At 45.2% G+C, this 18,124-nt stretch overlaps 1 protein-coding gene and 1 long non-coding RNA gene across 3 annotated transcripts in view; one reads left to right on the forward strand and one right to left on the reverse strand.

The window, feature by feature from the left end:
• Window positions 1-10,938, reverse strand: part of TMEM135 (transmembrane protein 135) — a 187,208-nt gene extending 176,270 nt beyond the window's left edge. Inside the window, exon 1 of one of the 2 annotated variants that reach the window (XM_054813467.1) lies at window positions 10,669-10,938. In XM_054813467.1, the coding sequence (XP_054669442.1) occupies window positions 10,669-10,809 (141 nt within the window). In that variant the 5' untranslated portion in view covers window positions 10,810-10,938. The remainder of the gene's footprint in view (window positions 1-10,668) is intronic. The other variant, XM_054813476.1, reaches the window with a different exon arrangement.
• On the forward strand, window positions 10,921-17,674 carry LOC129201776 (uncharacterized). The gene is made up of 3 exons (XR_008575487.1): window positions 10,921-14,751; window positions 15,236-15,420; window positions 15,569-17,674. It is a non-coding gene; the product is annotated as an uncharacterized LOC129201776 (long non-coding RNA).
• The last annotated feature ends 450 nt before the right edge of the window (window positions 17,675-18,124 follow it).

An 18,124-nucleotide genomic window follows, 5' to 3' on the forward strand; every position in this document is an offset into this window, starting at 1 on the left:
AAGTGTGGGGTTCTGCACCTCAGGAGGAATAACCCCAGGCACCAGTACAGGTCAGGGGTTGACCTGCTGGAGAAGGACCTGGGAGTCCTGGTGGACAACAAGCCCTCCATGAGCCAGCAATGTGCCAATGGTATCCTGGGGGGCATTAAGAAGAGCGTGGCCAGCAGGTCAAGGGAGGTTCTCCTCCCCCTCTACTCTGCCGTGGTGAGGCCACATCTGGAATATTGTGTCCAGTTCTGGGCTCCCCAGTTCAAGACAGACAGGGAACTACTGGAGACAGTCCAGCGGAGGGCTACAAGAATAATTAAGGGAAAAAGACTTCTTCACTCTGAGGGTGACTGAGCACTGGAACAGGCTGCCCAGAGAGGTTCTGGAGTCTCCTCCTCTGGAGATATTCAAAACCTGCCTGGACACCATCCTGTGCAATCTGCTCTGGGTGATCCTGCTCGAGCACGAGGGTTGGACTAGATGATCTCCAGAGGTCCCTTCCAACCCCTACCAGTCTGTGAATCTCCCTTCAGTCCAACACAGTCTGCAGAAAATACAGATACACTCTAGAAGAAGAAACAAATGAATCGTAGAGACAAGAAAAGGATCAATGACGTGGAAAAAAAGGATGAAGTAAAAAGAATCCTAGATATTTTATCATAAAAAACATAAACAGTAGAGCTAGAAAAAAGATAACAGAGAAAACATCTCAGGAAAAAAGCTGAAAATAACAGATTTAATTCTAAAAAAAATCCAGTATGTTAAAATATTAAGAAATAAGTAGTCAGAAAATTTTCAAGCATTCAAATACCATAACACAGGCATTAAAGGATGTTTTAATATTTTAAATGCCTATTGCTACTTTTCCAGTGATTTGCAAATCAATAAGACAAAATTCCAAGCCTCTCCTACATACAAGAGTAGACTTTTCTTATTTAAACGACAGCAGAGTAACACATATGTAACTGCATGCTGAAATTTTAAGGAAGTAAAAACCTCACAGCAACAAGTTTAAAGAATTAGCAGCACAAGTGGAGATAGTTTAAGAAAATTATCATTATATTTATTGCTGTATTTGCTTCATCTGTGCACAAGTACTTCACAACTAAAACACCGAAGACACTATTAAACTAGTCTGCATAATATCACCAGATATTATAATTATGAGGGTAAGCATCTGTGCATCTGGATGAAATTTAGATAGATCACAACACTTCAGTCCTCAGACAACCAAACTTTTGCATGCTACAGTCAGACTAGAAAAATACATTACTCTTTAATAACATCTCCAAGTGAGAAATTGATTTGATTAAATAGAACTGATTGTCCTTGTGTGGCATCTGTGCCCTACGCACAGGAGTGGGGGGAATTACACACCTGCCAGCCTGACTTCCAGAGAAAATATTTCTGACCCCAAACATGATTAGTTTAGTACTAAAAATGTGGTCAGGTAAAGCCTCTTGAGTAAGTCACGCATGGGGGAAAAATTTCCTTTCCACACCTGAAGACTGATCCAGCACTGCCTGGTGTCCCGTTACCACCTGTGGGAAAAACTGAAAACAGAAAGCCTCTGACTTATTTTTAAGAAAAATAATTCCTTTCCTCACTTCTGCACACAACTGTTTAAAACTTGAAACCCAAAATTCAATTATGTTTTAATACAGGCCTGGCAGTGTTAGAACCCTTTTGAAGGCAACTCCATACCCTCGTTACTTACTATCAAAGGGAACGAACAGCAGGATTAATACATGACAGATACGATGGCAAAAGACATGACCACAAATCTGTCCTCCAAAACCCATGAGTATACAAACACCATAACAATTCCCTAAACAACTGATTAACTTTTATGCACCTAGCCCAGACCGGAAGATTTCTTCTCCTGTTCATCAACCCAATGTAAACCGATCACAGATTTACCCTCCAATGGTAATCGCCCCATTTCCACTACAGTTTAAAACAAGCTCTGATTTAGCTCTCACTACAACACTTTAGCTGTTACCACCTTGAAATAGATAGAAAATGTTCATATATGTGAAAAACTATTTAATTTTTTTTTTTAAATTGCTATGGAATTACATTTAGTATAGGTGGAAAAACCATGAGAGACAAGCTACTAAGTCTCTAAGACTGTTTTCACGTGAATAGAAATGAGGGTAGAAGGAAAAAAATTTGGGGTTTAGACCTTTATGTACAGTACAATACAGAGGGGAGCTGGAAGGAGGATATCACCCCTCAAATCAAATGCATACACTCTTGAAGTAATACATTTTTTAAAAAACACATTTAAAAAAAAAAAAAAAAGTAATGCATCAAAAGCAGCGTGACCAGCAGGTCAAGGGAAGTGATTCTGCCCCTCTACTCCACTCTTGTGAGACCCCACGTGCAGTACTGCCTCCAGCTCTGGGGGCCCCAGTACAGGAGAGACATGGAGCTGTCTGAGCGAGTCCAGAGAAGGCCACGAAGCTGATCAGAGGGCTGGAGCACCTCTCCTGTGAGGACAGGCTGAGAGAGTTGGGGTTGTTCAGCCTGGAGAAAAGAAGGCTCTGGGGAGATCTAATTGGGGCTTACCAGTACCTGAAGGGGCCTGCAGGAAAGATGGTGAGGGACTGTTTATCAGGGAGTGTAGTGACAGGACAAGGGGTAATGGCTTTAAACTGAAGGAGGGTAGATTTAGATGAGATATTAGAAAGAAATTCTTCCCTGTGAGGGTGGTGAGACACTGGCACAGGTTGCCCAGAGAAGCTGTGGAGGCCCCATCCCTGGGCCAGGTTGGATGGGGCTTTGGGCAACCTGGTCTAGTGGAGGGTGTCCCTGCCCATGGCAGGGGGGTTGGAACTAGATGATCTTTGAGGTCCCTTCCAACCCAAACCATTCTATGATTCTATAATACACTAGCCATTCTTCGAACTTTAAGGCCTACTGTATTTTATGTGTGAAGTATTAAAAAAACATTACTCAGTAAAAAATAAATAGAAAAAATATTTTTGAGCATTAGCTGCAGAATTCACACAACTGCATTTTCACTCTCCAACATGAAAACATAATTACAAAAAATCAGTCCACCAGATTCTGGATGCCATCAGTTTGTGGAAGAGTATTACTGAAACATTTTAGTCTTCATACACAAATTCTAAGCCCTATAGAACTAAGAAATCAGAACCGATTTATTCCGTCTTAACCATGGAAGGAACATAGACATTTCCAATGCCATCTTTAAACACAGATACATAGTCTAGTGCAAGACTTTGAGATAGGCTATCAACGTGTTCCAGCAGAAAAGGAACACGAGAATCCAAAACAAGCTTTCCCATGATCAGAGGCACCAGTCAAGCCTGATTATTTTAACAATGTGTCATGTAACCCCTACAAGTAATCATCACCCAACCGCAGTAACCCGTGTTTCACCTCCAGTATCCTCAGTCTTCACCTACGTCCCTGAACTATGGATTCTAGAGGAGGCATCACACCCAAAGGACGGTTCAACTTAATGAATGTGCTAATTGGCTGACCAATGTACACAGTCTGACAGGTTACATGGCAAGCTAAAAAACCACAGACCTCGCACCAACTCTGCCATCACGTGTACAACATCGTTTTTCTCTCCCTCCTCCATCAAATCATTTCCTAAGTTTGTGCAAAGTGTATGTTTTTAAGAACACCACCCCTCCATCAAACTTTAGTGAAATTAGCCAACACATAACATACAGCACCGATTGATGGAAACTGAAAAAAGCACTATGATACCTCTATTCCTGCACAATATCCAACTAAAATCAAACACATCATAACAAACTTTTATTTTAAAAAAAGAACAAAAAAACAGCTACAGAAATATTCAGACATCTAGCCAAGTCTCCAGGAAGGCAGAGTTCAATGACATTTGTAAGAGCAACTATCTGCAAATTTAGAGTCAATCAATAATGCTCTATAGATGGTTTATACAATACATACGCTACAAGTCATTAAAAAGCCAAGGAAAATTTTATGTCACATGTGCATGCTAAAACCATATTTAAACCAGTTATGAAAATACCTTGGATTATTCAAGCAGCAGGTAGAGCTACAGACTGATGTCAGATTTCTTTTATAATTATATTCAATTATTTATATGTTCTTTTATAACCATTCGCAATTTTGTATGAATTTTACAAGAACAGTATTCCTTTGCTTTATAAAAATTATTTTAAGCGCTTTGGAGTAACTTAATCTCAAAATGCCCTCAGGTAACACTTGGGTTTTGAAAGCCGCTCTTGTTCAAATCAGCAATTTGTTTCTCATGTGTCCTCTTAAACATTCAGATTTGTTGTTCCTCAATTAGCTGGTGTGTCCCCCGCCCAATTTCACGGATTACAAAACCTGGCTTCCAGATTTTTTAATTTCATAAGTCAGTTCCTGCGATACTCTGAAGAACAGCGTGCGCCTCCTGCTCTCTGACTCCTTCTGTCCCTTTTGAGAAGTTACATGAGGATCACCATCAGGGGGGTGGGTTGCTCTGGTTTGGCTTTTGTAAAATTTTCCATATCATCCACCCAACTAAAAAAGAAACGAACAGTACTCATGTACTCTTTGAACGACATCTAAATTACCTTATATCCCGGCATCACTCTCATTCTATGACTACTTACCTTCACCACTTGTTTCCCTTGTACTTAAATGAGTAGAGGGCTATTTTTCATTCCCCTTGACATGTCTAACTCAGTGCAATTTTCAACGATTTTCCTCCTACCCTGAAATTCTTGCACTCTACTATACAGCTGTACCAACTTAAGAGAATAGATTTACTTCTCCTTGATAAACAGTCCCTTTAGCGATTTTTGCTGGTTCCAAGTATTTATAGTGTCTTTACCAAGATCTTTGCTCAGTCAGTCAAGGCTGGGGCTTTCCCTGGTTTACACCATTACTGCGATGCAGGCTCTAAGTTACTCCTTGCATCTTTGAGCATAAATTCCCCCCCTCGAATTCATTAACTGATTCTTTTAAAATTCGCAGTAATAAACAAAAATCATCTATGACAGAATTTTAATGGTGTGGCCCGAAAGCCACCTGAACACAGCAGAACGATCACAGCCTGGAATGAAGATGTCGCAACCAGGTTCTTTCTTTAGTAACATTTAAGATAATTTTAGTCATATTTAACCCAGCTTCCAGAAGAACCTAAAGGCAAGAACACACTGACCTACATGTCATTTGTAACACAGCAGAGATACAGGACACTACACAGTACTGAGATGATCAGATACCCCAGCACAACATCACATGATCACACACCACCATCACAGACACTCCAGGTACCAGGTCCTGACGGAAGTGAGTTTCTTGACGGCCTACCCTAGAGATCCAAGCTGGCATACAGAAGCATATTCAAGGGTAACACTAACATGCTGCTTAGTCTCCACACCCTACTACCAAATACACAATGGTTCACAGCACAAACAAAAACCATGTTTTAATATACCCAGTAGTTTTCGACTACTTTAGAATGCAATCTGGCCAGTACAGCCTTCTCACACGCCTCAGAAAGATGACACATGATGACTATGTCTACACAGACAGATAGGACAGGATCTGTTTAGTGTTTGCTGGCTCCCTAGCTCTGCTCAGGACCAGTCCAAACAGCTCTCCCTAAAAGAAACCACACGTAAAGCAAGCCTGAAACAGCAGCAGTACGACCAATGTGCACCATCCATCCTTGGGGCTGACCTCTGGCCCCATCCTACAGCAATGTAAACGTAGCCAGGAAAGTGATGCGACACTCACACTTCACTCTGTTCCACCTTGATCTTTGGCTGGTGATTCTGTCTTCCATCCAACAGTTCTCCAAATAATTCAATATCGCAATAATTAGGCTTGTTCCTGTTATTTTCCCTAGTCAATCGGTGATTTATCTATGAAGAAATCTGCCAGCTACCACGTGCAAGACTACCTGGCCCATGCTGCACTAGTACCAATGCCCCTCTCGTGTTTATAGAGGAAGAACACTTCATACTTGCACAATTACTGATAGCATTTGTGTCTAACAATATTATACACAAAGCTGCCCTGGGGAGCTTATAAAATAACTAATACAGATTAAGAGAAAGAATACAGACACTCAGGGGTCAAAGAGGGCCACAGATACCAGCAATGAAATCCTAAGTAGGAAAAAAAATTTTTGACACAAAAAGAAAAAGAAGCAATTGGCATCTAAGAACCTGAAGGCTATTACAAGCACAGGATGAAGCATATATGGCACAAGTATGAAAAACGTTACAAATGAGACCAAAATGAGAATGAAAAGGGTATGAGAAAAAATTAACTGAAAGAAATCAATAAAATATAGCAAGCCCCAAGGATCATTAAAACACATACTGGAATAGCAGACTCAGGTTACACCTGTTCTGCTGTATAATAGGCTGAACCATCCCCTAGTCCAGAGGACACATCAAACAGAGCCACTGGCATCCACGCTGCTTTAGGCCTGGTGCTCCTCTTCTCTACGCCAGCAGCTCTGTCTGGGAGCGAAGCATTTGGAGCCAGAGCCAGGAGTCAACTAACAGCACAAACCACAAAGGGGTCAGTGCTCAAGCTGTTCCCTGGCTCTGTCATTTAGCAGCAGAGGCACGTCGGGTGAAGGAAGGGCAGCAGATGCAGGGTGGGAAGGGGCCGGTGCTGGGGAGGAAGGGCAGGAGAGATGGCGGTGGGGAGGAAGAAGGCCTGGGTTCAACAGAGGAAGGGCAGATAGGTTGGAGAGGCGGAGAGGGAGCCTGGCTTAAGTGAAGTGAAGATAACAGATGATCGGACTAGGAGAAAGAGAAAGTGAAAGACACAAATGACTCCTATCATCCCACAGGCAAAAAGTTAGAAGAATTAGCTTAACTGCAAAGTAGCAAACATATGATTTTTACCTTGTTTAGATTCAGAGGAAACGTTACCACCAGCTCCAATTACCTCTGATACACCACAAAGACTTCAGACCAATGACTAAGAATATTCACCCACTGCAAAATGTGCACCATCACCAAACAAGTGCCTAAAACCTACAAACCCTCAGGAAACAGGACTTTGCTCTAACGCATGTGATGAACAGCAGATCTCCCATGTGAAAGCAAAAGAAATCCCGGGAAACAGAAGCGAAGACAATTCAAATCCAATATTCCAGCCTCTCATTTCCCTTTCTCCAGCTTTATGCAATTTCCCTGTGAAATCATTCTCTGCCCCCCACCTCTGTGAACTTGTAGAAGTCTGAATTCTTCAACTTTGAAAACACAAGATTACACCTTCATGTTTTCTTTAGCCTTGAATTATCTAAAACAGAAGTATAGATAGAACAAAGTACAACAAACTCCGATGAAAGACTTTTTCAGTAAAGTTTTCTTAAGATATAAAGGCAGACAGTTTTTTAAAAGTGTAATTATAAGTTTTATTGGAGATTGTTTGGGTTTCTTTGGGGGGGGACAGGTGTTAAGCAACTCTTAAATTTTTTCTTTTTTCTCTTTTTTTCCCCCCCCATAAAAGTGGGTCTCAGAAGATTTGCACATTGGGACACTTGGTTTGTGAAATACAAGCAGTCTTAATTATGAAACAGGCATTCCTGTCAGCCACTTTGTATGGGGAAGGACTATTCAGTTTAGATATAAAACCTACTTTTTTAAAGCAATTAATTTGTACTGGGGCAAAAATAAGAACAGTGAAAATACAGTATCTGAAGATTATATTTTTTCCAACAAAAAAAATATTCAAGCACAGTTATTAAAAAAAACACAAACAGTACAGAACTACTTAAAAGCAAAGACTCTTTCCAGCCATTTACTGAAAGTCAGTATTTTACTCATCAAATACTAGAACCACTTAATTTGGCTCTATCAGTCTCCCATTGACTGAAAAGCGCAAAACATTTAAGAGATGTGGGGTGTAGATGTTATGAGCTTGGACTCTGGATTGTAACTGTCCCTAACCATGTTCTCTCCCAGAACGACCTCTGGCAATTTATTCTCATCTATTCAGTCTCATTCATTTCCACACAAGCTTTTGTGAGAGGAAACGCTTTCATCTACTTTCCGTAGTTATTAGCTTGTAGCAACAAGAGGAACAAACAAACAGAAGCCATTTTACAGGCTTGACATAAAAAAAATGAAGTGCAATTTTTTGTGGCTGAGCTGTTCAAAGGACTGGGACTAAGTAGTACCAGAAACATTCTGAACATACACCAATGTAACTTTAAAGATAAAATAACTTAAGTTCATCCCCTTATGTGAATCTCAGAATACAGAACAGGACTGAACATTTGTACTGTCCAACTGTGATATTTCATTTACAAATACAAGGTTTGCAAGCACAGCTTTAAGTCCAGCAAAGAATGACTTCAGTGATGACTCTCTTAATTCAGGAGTGTTCTTTCCCTGCCAAGCTACTTAATGTGCAAGGCTTCTGCTTCCTCCTCCACAGTCCCCGTTGCAGTCTTTCACTCTTTACCTTACACCGGCTCTGGTGCTTGTCAAACCCTGCTTAATAAATCAATTAACGCAGCTGAAAATTACCCCAGCTAAAAGCAGGGTAGTAACCTCTTCTGGGTCAGTGAATGAATCGAACCTGCTCAAGGAGAGATAAGGTCCAAGACCACACATAGAAAGGAGTACAGTTATGTGTCTGCGAGCAAAGGAAGGCAAGTGCTTCCTCCCTCTTTGGGTGGCAGCAGGATTTCAGAGCAGCTCAGCTTTAGATTGCCCTGATAAGTCAAGTTAAACACTGTCAATAAAAACCTAAGAAAATTAAAAACTGTAAAGAAGGAAGTGTAAAAACTGATGCAGATGGTTTGCAGTACACCATGACATTGGTTGAGAAGGTTCACACCCCACTTCGGATTTAAGACAAGATGTAACTGTTTATGGGGCCACAATGTAAAACAGATTAGGAAAACGTTTTGTATTTTTGGGTCTGTTTTTCTTTTCAAAGAAATAAAAAGGAGGAGCTCTCCTCCTAACCCGTAACCACACAAATGAGTGCACTGTAACACAGCTATGAGCAGGAGTCTCTTTACCAGGCCTGGCTGCTGGAGAACTTTGATTTAATTACAGAGCTGCTTAAGCTGCTTTATCTTTAGCCCAGACCTGACAGATCACCACTACACGTCTCACAGCTCATTTCAGGCCCATTCTCTGCTCGTACAAGTATTCATTTTCCCACACAGCGAACTAGATCAGAAAACAGATACAATGAAAAAGTTACTGGGGAGGGGGGAGGAGAGGGAATGTTCTTCTCTGTATTAGTTTCCTGATACAGCTCACTGTATGTTCACACAAACAGCTGCCACTTCTGTTTGTGTCATTTCAAAGTGAAAACGTTCAGTCAGACATGACAACTCCTTAGGTCTACACTGCTACCAAACAGTAACTTTTTTTATCATGTAATTGGATATTGTCACAATTTTTACTCAAGGAACACTTCAATGGGAGCTTAAATGAATCATGTCAAGACTGCTGCAGTCCCACTCCTTCCCTTCTCTTTATTACATATCTTGATAATTTTGTTGTACCAGAAGAAAGTTGAAAGTACAGACTCAATGACTTGTTTTTCTTTCTTCAAGACTTAGCTTGGGGCCAGCTCAGTAACTACTCAATCCTACAGGAGAAACACAGAGGTGAGGACAGAAGGAAGTGCTCACCTGCAGCAATTCCAGCTTTCAGGATACATTTACACAGATGGATGCAAACAGATCCTGACTCCTCTACCTACACCCTGATTTGCTGGAAGGAAGCCAACTGCAACTGAGGTGATATAACCAAGTCTAACTGCATGCTCAACCTAATATAGCTCACCTGTAGGATACTCTCTAAATACTTAGACTCCTTTAGCTTTAATGTTTTAGCCTTGCTTCATTATACAGTGAAACCTCCTCAATCCTAAGGCACTCAGTCAACCAAGGTGTCACCAACACTAATACACGTGTACTCTTGCTACTGCCAAAGATACCATGCTAGCCTCTCAGATAAATATTAAGTATTTTTATTCAGGTATTATAGATACTGGAAAATGATGAAAACACCATGTTCTGGCTGCACCCATGCCCTCCTACCCCACCAGCTTCACTCCTCTCACAGCATCTGTTATGCCAACAGACCCCACCACCCCCCATGCCCTTCTGCCCTCCTAGGGCCAGATGCAACACACATCCTCTCTCCTGCCCCTCCTCCCTCAAGCATCAGGTTCTCCCCCCCATAAAACACTCATAGCCCTCAAACCAAGCTGCCTCCTCCCATCATCTCTCTCCTCCCCAGCACCAGACTCCCCCCAAAACATGCTTTTTGCTGTTTTGCCCCCTCACCCCAGGGTCAGGCTGCCTCTTGGCACGTCTCCTGTCCTTCCCCCCCCCCCCCCCCCCCCAGGCGAACCTCCCTCCCTTGATATGCCTCATGCCCTTCCCCCCCAGCCCAGCCTCCCCCCGCCCTGACATCCCTTCTGCCCTTCCCCCTCACCTCAGCCCCCCCCCCCAATCCCTTATACTCTTCCCCTCCACCACAAGCCGGTCTCCCCCCGCCCTGATATCCCTCATGGCCTTTACCACCCAAAACCAAGGCCAGGCTCCCCCCTCTCTGATACCCCTCGTGCCCTTCACTCAGGCCAGCCCCCCTCACCATACCCCTCACGCCCTTTCCCCCCTCCAGGCCGGACCCTCCCCTCACGCCCCCCCCGCAGACCCACCAGGTAGAGGGTGCCGTAGATGCGGAGGGACTCGGTCAGCGCCCCCTGCGTGACGTGCAGGACGGCCCAGGAGCACCGCGGGTGCCAGGTGTGCCCGATCTCGTAGCAGCTGTGGGGGATGGATTTGCTCAGCGCCGCCATCTTTGCCGCGCGCGAGGAGGGGGCGCGCGCGGTCGCCGCGTCACCGCCGATGCAGGAGAAAGGTCGCGCGGGGCGCTGGCGGCGGCGGGGTTACTCGCGGGCAGCCGCTCTCTTCCCCCCCCCTCCCGCCCTCCGCGCCGCTCGCGTGAGCCCCGCAGCCAATCGGCGGCCGCCGGGGGGCGGGGAGCGGCGGGGGCGGGGTGGCGCGAGCTGTGCTGCGGGGCGCGCGCCGCACGTGGGCTGGGGGTGGGGGGTCGGGGGTCGCGTCCCGTCCCCGTCGTGTTCCCACCACCACCACCTCCCCCCCCCCCCCGGCCCGGTCAGCGCCGCGCTCCCGGCCGGGACTCCCGGCATCCCTGGGAGCCTGCCCCGCCCGCGGCCTCCCTCCCGCCGCTGAGCCCGGGCCGGGGGCGGCTGCAGGTAACGCGCGTAGGGAGGAACTGCCCCGAACCCCCCCCCGTGACTCTCCGTGAGCGGCTGCCGGGCACGGAGCTGGCGGGTTGCAGCTCCCAGCGCTGCAGTAGCAGGCGGGGAAGCCGAGGGAGGGGCTGCACGTCTGCGGGGAGGTTGTGCTGGTGGCTGAAGCCTCGGTGCAGCCACCCCTTGGGTGCAACGGGCGGTTTGGGCTCCGCATCGCCCGGTGTGGCCGAGCGGGAGGAAGGCAGCTGGAGTTACCGAGGGGGTGAGAGCGACAGAGGAGAAGCTTCAAAGAAGCTTAATTCTCTCCGGTTTGGAAAGAAGAGGTGGGGTGATGGGATGGAGTTGTACAAGACCACGAAGGCAGTGACGGGTGACACAGTTATAGTTCAGTTGCAAAACCGGCGTCTGGTTCCAGCTTGAAATTTTGATTATTTTGGGGCTAAATGGGCTGGGTGTGTCAGGATCAGGGGATTTTACGTTAGGTCTCCGTTAAATAAGAGTTTGCAAACAGTCCTGATGGAGCAAGTACACTGTGTACCTTCTGCACAATGGTCGAGTCAGGAGAGGTTATTTCAAGACCTGGATGGGAGATACGTCCCGAGGCAAATAGGAAGATCAGCAGACTAACCTGCAGTCAGACACAGACTTGGAACAGATCCACAGCAAAAAATTCTTCCACCTACAGCCTGCCTCAAATTCTCTTCCTGCACAGCCTGCAGAGTTCCCTTGTCAGACCTGAGGCCGGTCTGTACCACTCCCACCAAGATAGAGCAAATTTGTCGTTACTTTTGCCAAAACCTTTCCCATTCCTTCCAAGAAGCCTGCTATGGGTACAAGAGCACACTTGCATTTCAAATTTCGCAGCCCACGGATGGGTAAAAGTTGGTCAGGTCACAGAACTCAGAGCCACTGTGAGACTATTCGCAGGCTCCCACCAAATCTGCAGCCGGAGATTTTTGGCCTAAATAGTTCAATTATGCTATTTCAGTCAAGCGTGCTTGACCGACCAACCCTGTGTTGGGCAGAACGCTATGACAGGCGGTATTTAAAATCTAGAAGACCCTAGAGATAACGTTAATTCAGCTTTAATGCTAAGGTACGGCTCCCCTGCAGCTGCGGTTCACTAAGGGAGCGAGTGTTGCAGTGTGCTGACCCTCGTAGGGGAGCCGCGTTGGCAAGATAACCTGCTGCGACCTCGTCTGGACTTTGGCTTGGGCCCAGTGCCTTGCTTGCCCTTTTTGTATTACTCTGTTAAAGAACTGCTTGTGAGCAGAAAAAGCAATTATTGCCTAAGATATGGATTGTGGCACTCTTCCATGCACGTTTTGGCTTTGCTGCTACTCTGGGCTTAAGGCTTGCTTGCTGCCTCGTATTTGTGGGCAGGGAGCTATGGCACGTACAATATTAATAATTGCACAAGCTAATAATCTCACTTCTGAGACACGTTTTTGCAAACTTCTAATTTTGTAGGACTTGTTCTGCGCAAGTTAAGGGAAAACCGATAAAGAAGGACCCAACAAGATACTGCAACCCTGATCTGACTGAATAGCTGCCTGCTCAGAAGCGGAGGCTTTGGGATCTCCCCTTTTGGGCCAGCTGAGGAAGACTCAGCCGATGCCCTGACAGAGAAGGCGGCACAGCCCTGACCTTGCTCCAGGCCCTTTTCCACGGGGTTGCAGTACTCTGTTCTGGGAAGAAGCCCGAGGGGTAAAGCAGCATGGGAATACTGCTGATAGCCCAGCTGGCCTTGGATGCCAGCCCAGGCTACTCTGTCCTGGGAGAAACTTACCCTTGATTGGAACAGGGACAAGATAGTCTTGGAAAGGGAAGGAGTCACGTGAATTAAAAAAGCATTTGGGACCTTTATTTTTGCCCCCGTAAGTACCTGGGGTTTTCGGGAGGTCTCCTTGTCACGTGAACGGGGCTGTATACTGGGAAGAGCAGGCTGTCTCTATGATGTTACTTAAACGAACATCGGTGATGAATCCCGTGGCGTAAGGCCAGGTGACGTGGCGCACGCTGTTCGGGACTTGCTTTGTAATATCCAGGTGCCTTGGAGAGATGTTCTCAGAGCAGTCCCAAAACCAAAGCCAGGGAGTGAGCTAATTGCTAAGCAGCGTGGATGGTGGGGGAGTTGAGAACGCTCGGCGTACTCCCTGCTCCTCATCAATGTAGCAGTATCAGATATGTCAACGTGTCTGAATAAAAGTTTAGGCAGCCAAAAATGTCAGATGTGCGCATGAGCCTCATTAGGCAGCTACGATATCCCGGTCTCCGCGCCTCGTGCCGCAGACGGGAGCGATGTGGGAGCATCTCACTGCGTTTAGATTCTCTGCTCCAGGTGCCCACGTACCCATTTGCAGCTGGATTAACAAAGCACGGCTTTCGGCACGGGTCCAGGGCCAGACTGAGTCTTTAGCAAGAGCCCGTAGCTGGTGGGCAGTGCTGCAGTCCTCCAGTTTACCTGTGCAGGTGATAACTGGTTATATTGGGGAATCAGCTTGAGCAGCAATTGCTGAATGAAGAAAAGTAGAGCCTGCCGTTCCAGGTTTTAGTGGGTCTCACAGCCTGAGAACATTCTCTGCTAATATCTTCAGTGTCTGACAAATCCGATGTCTGGAAGTAAATGCCGTATCTCATCTCAGCCGTGAGAGTGGCTGGAGGTGTGAAGAATTCCGCCTGCCTCCAGAGCGAGCAGGTATCAATGGCACGAGGTGGTCCGGCTGGGAATCCGAGGTGCAGCATTTAACTTATTGGAATAAAATCAGACAGGAAAACAAAAAAAAAATGAGGAAAGAAGCCAAACGGGGAACTTCTCATTGCAGGAGAAATCTTCCTCCTAAACATTTTTAAATATCGGAACAATCTGGAAACATTTTAACTTGGAAGATATTTAATGTTTTGCCCTCTCCTCATGCTGCTTTCCAACTTGTGTGCTTTTTTTTTTTCCCCCTCCATGTATTTGTTTTCCCCCTTGCGACAGGTGATCCAGCTTTTCCCTGCTACTCGTGCAGTTCTCTGTGTTTGAACTTCACTTCTGGAAGGAGCTTCTCTTGTCCGATAAGAACTGTTCTTTCCAGCAGAAGGGGTTTTTTACACTCACTTATTGGCCTTCTTTTCCCATGCTTCCACTCTCATTGTTTTTCTCCGTCGGTTTGTTCTCCTGCCATCTGTGCGCTTGTCTCACGCCTCCATCATAAAGTTTATGAAATCCAGACAGAAAAATATTCTGCTGCTAAAAAAGCGAGGCATTAAACTCATCCTTCTGCTCAGGTCAGTGGAGGTGACGTGTGCGCGCAGACAGCCGCTTCCTTCAGTAAACTGTATAGGGCCTTGGAGATGTTGCTGTGCTGTCTCTTCTCCAGGGAGCTGTCGGAATATGGACATTTGTAAAAGAGAGCAAATTTCAGAAGAGAGCTGGAGGCCTTTGCGAAAGGAGGTTGGGAGTTTCATGCCATCAGTGAGCGTGAGCATCAGTCAGCTCCACCCATCTCCGTTGCTTCTCAAAAGCCGGGACAAACGGTAGGTAAGGTATAGAATTAGTTTTGTAGAAATAAACCACAAGCTTGTAACATATATCACTAATACACGGAATGGCTGTACGGAATGGGAGCGAATGCCCATTGATTGAGCTGGTTTTACTTTCCTCCAAGGAAAGGACCCTTTAAGAACTACTTTCACCCTTGTCTCCAAAACCACTTACATTTCAAACTTAACCCTTTTTGCGTTATTTGAAGAGGGATTATCTTCTGGCTTACAGTCACGAATGCTACTGGTTCATTTTTTTTTTTAGAACAATCTCAAAATACCCTTGTGTTTGCTGATATTTCAAGGTAAAGGAATTAACGGGAAGTTTTCCCATTTTCCAGATGTAATCATTTCCAAAGTAAATATGGGATGGGCTGTGGGATAATACCCGTGAACATTTTAATACGCACAATAATATCCTCCAGTTCATACGAATCCGGATTGTTTCCAGCCATAAATGTTGCAGTCTTTCTTACAGAGGTACCAAGGATTGCATCAAGAAAACAAAATCTTTACGTTCGCCACGCTGATTCTGCAGGCCGAAGAAGAGATGACATACCGAGCCGTATTTGTGCTGCTGGCATCAGTAGAATTGTACTTCAGCCGTATTTAGCTTCTGGTGCTGCTGTTCCTGGAGACAGTGATTCCTTCCTTCTAAATCAGGTGACAGAATTGGTCGTTAAAGGCTAAATTAAGCCACTGGGTTCACTAGGAAAGGAGTAAGAGGCAGTGTGTGTCGACACCATCCCGAGAGCAGCCCAGAAGAGCAGCTGTGACCCTGCTGCTTCTCTGCTTCTTTCCCGCTTTCCAGGAAAGTGCTTTCTGTAGTTCTGGAAGGAATGCCAAATCACATCTTGCATCACCCGGGTACCTCAGCGTACTCCTGTGCTTGAAAGTCCCTCGCCCAGATACCACAGGCTGGTTCCCTGCCTCCATCGGACTGACACCTCTGCGACCCACCTTTACACCACCCGGATGGAATACGCTACTTTTCCACCAGAAAAGATTTTGCTGTTGAGGGGTACGTCTCCCCGTGCTCTACAGTTGCAGTGCTGTGTCTGGAACTCGTGTCTTTCCTCCACTGTCCTCCAGTCTTGATGTTTATGGAATTCAGCAGTCAGGAAAGACCTGTCCCACGTAGCTTCTTTCCTTTTTGTAGGCCAGGTGGGGGCAGCAGCCTTCAGACGTGCAGGCGATGTTCCCCTTTCCGTCACAGAGTGAGGAGGGTGCAGCAGGCTGGGTTTGCACTCCGCTGCACGCCCGGGGCTCTGGGGCGGCATTAGATGGGTCTTCACTCCTAAAGAGGTCCCAGAAGTGAAGTAGAGCTCTGGACCTCTATTGTCTATGCCACCTGATTGCTAATTCACTCTCTTGCTCTTTTTTGGGCCTTTTGAATCCGATCTGAGATAAATATTTTATAGAGAGGTCTGGCCCTGAGTAGGGTAGAAGCAGCCAGTCGTTACCATTTGCCCTCAGGAGCAGCAGTCGGTGGCTGGCTCTTCTTCAGCAGCATCGATGTTAAGGATCTTTTGCATAGCAGGAGAGAAAAAGGAGGCAGGAATGAATGATGAAATCCTCAAGTAAAAAAGTTTTTGGTTTGCCCCTCCTCTTCGCCCATTTTCATCTTATTTGAGGTCGTTACTGCAACATTTGTTGTGCTTCAAACTGGAATTTTTTCAAAGTCATGAATAGCTTTGTGAACTGAAGAAAAGACTCAGAAGGAGACATTTTTAATCTGTTTGAAGTTCTTAGCGTACTTAAAATTTCTGTAATAAAACTGTCAGTCCATGAAGTTGGGCCGCTAAGAGCACAGAGAGAAATGTAGTTCGCTAAAGCAACCGAGCAACAGCTCGTTGGAGAAGTACCATTAGTTTCTAGGAACGCGGCACTTTTGAAAAGGCTTTCAATTTAAGCCTGATTTTTTTATTATTTTTTTTCTCTAGAGGAATAACGAACAGTGAATTTTAGCGACTTAGTTTTCAAATGCTCGTGTTGAAACAGCCTCGGGACTCTGATCGCTCCTGCTGCGAGCGCTTGGACGTTACAGCAGGAGAATTCAGCAGCGTGAGCAGCAGCGTTCTGCAGGTTCGTATTTTCAAGCTGACTGGCAGTGATTTTAGGTTATCCTGCAATGCTGGGTTGATAAACTACATCATCCTTCAGCAGGACTATGGGTGTCCAAAGCTGTGAGTGGGGTGAAGGGCTTGGGGGAGGCTTTTTGAGGCAAGCTGCTCCCTTCGCCTTTATTTTCAGCAGGGTGGCTGAGCAGCCCCCCTTCGCTGCAAGGTGTCTTGAAAGCGCTTCGAATTGCAAATGAAAGAAACAACGCGCCCATGACTGTTATTAGCTTTTGAAATACCGGGTTCAGACAGGCGGATGTGGCTTTAGGCATCCACGTCTGGACCTCCTGACAAAAATCAAGGCAGTAAAAAAATCCGTTGTGGTTTTGATGGGACTGTTACTGATAGTAACAACAGACTCTGCTTTTGATTTCTCTGCTGGACCAGGCTTTGAATGTACATGAAAAAGAATCAAGGAAAGAAGTTGAAGCAAACTAGTTAAAACTCTCAAAAGAACCATTTTTAAACATAGAAGCATTCAGAGTACAAAACCTCTTTTTCAGGACCCCTGGCTCATTCCTAGGGGCCGTTTCTTACATTTCTGCTAAATCAGTTGAGAAAGTCACTAAAGCATAGCAACATTGCAGTGTCCCTAGGAAAAAAAAAAAAAAAACCAACACCAAAGAGCCTTGAGAAAACTCTGAATAGCGCAGAAAGCAAGAACAAATGTTTTATATATGTGGTATTGTTAAAACTCCCAAGTGGCGTAAATATAATAAACAATAGTGAAGAATGGGATATTTCTGTTTGTTTCCCCACACTCGAGACGACCTAACCTACCTCAGGCATGGTTCCACTTTAGGACTTGTGAGTTATTTGATCGGTCCAAACTTGTGAAAATAAACACTATTATTCTACTGTTCTACATTGTGCATTCTTTTGTTCTCTGTAAATAGGCTGAGAACTAGCAAATGAAAGTAAATTATAATAAAATACAAATCAAAATCAAAACTGCAGATAAACCAAAGCCAACACATGGGGAAAAAAACGTAATAAAAACAAAAATAATGAAATGGTATGCTCATCACCGAGCACAGCTCTGTGTGCTCCAGATGACTTTGTCAGCATTTTTATGGTTGAGTTCTGATCTCATTTACAGACGTCTCCTGCAGAGACTTCCCTCATCTGGCACGGCCAAGATAAAAATCTAACATTTTAAGGTCAGTATTCTTGGAGAACCCTGTGGGAGTTAGATGCTCAGATCCCATCGGATTTCAGTGCAGGTTGGACACCTCAAAAAAAAAAAA

This window comes from Grus americana, chromosome 1 (assembly GCF_028858705.1).
Source record: "Grus americana isolate bGruAme1 chromosome 1, bGruAme1.mat, whole genome shotgun sequence".
In the NCBI taxonomy this organism is placed as follows: Eukaryota; Metazoa; Chordata; class Aves; order Gruiformes; family Gruidae; genus Grus; species Grus americana.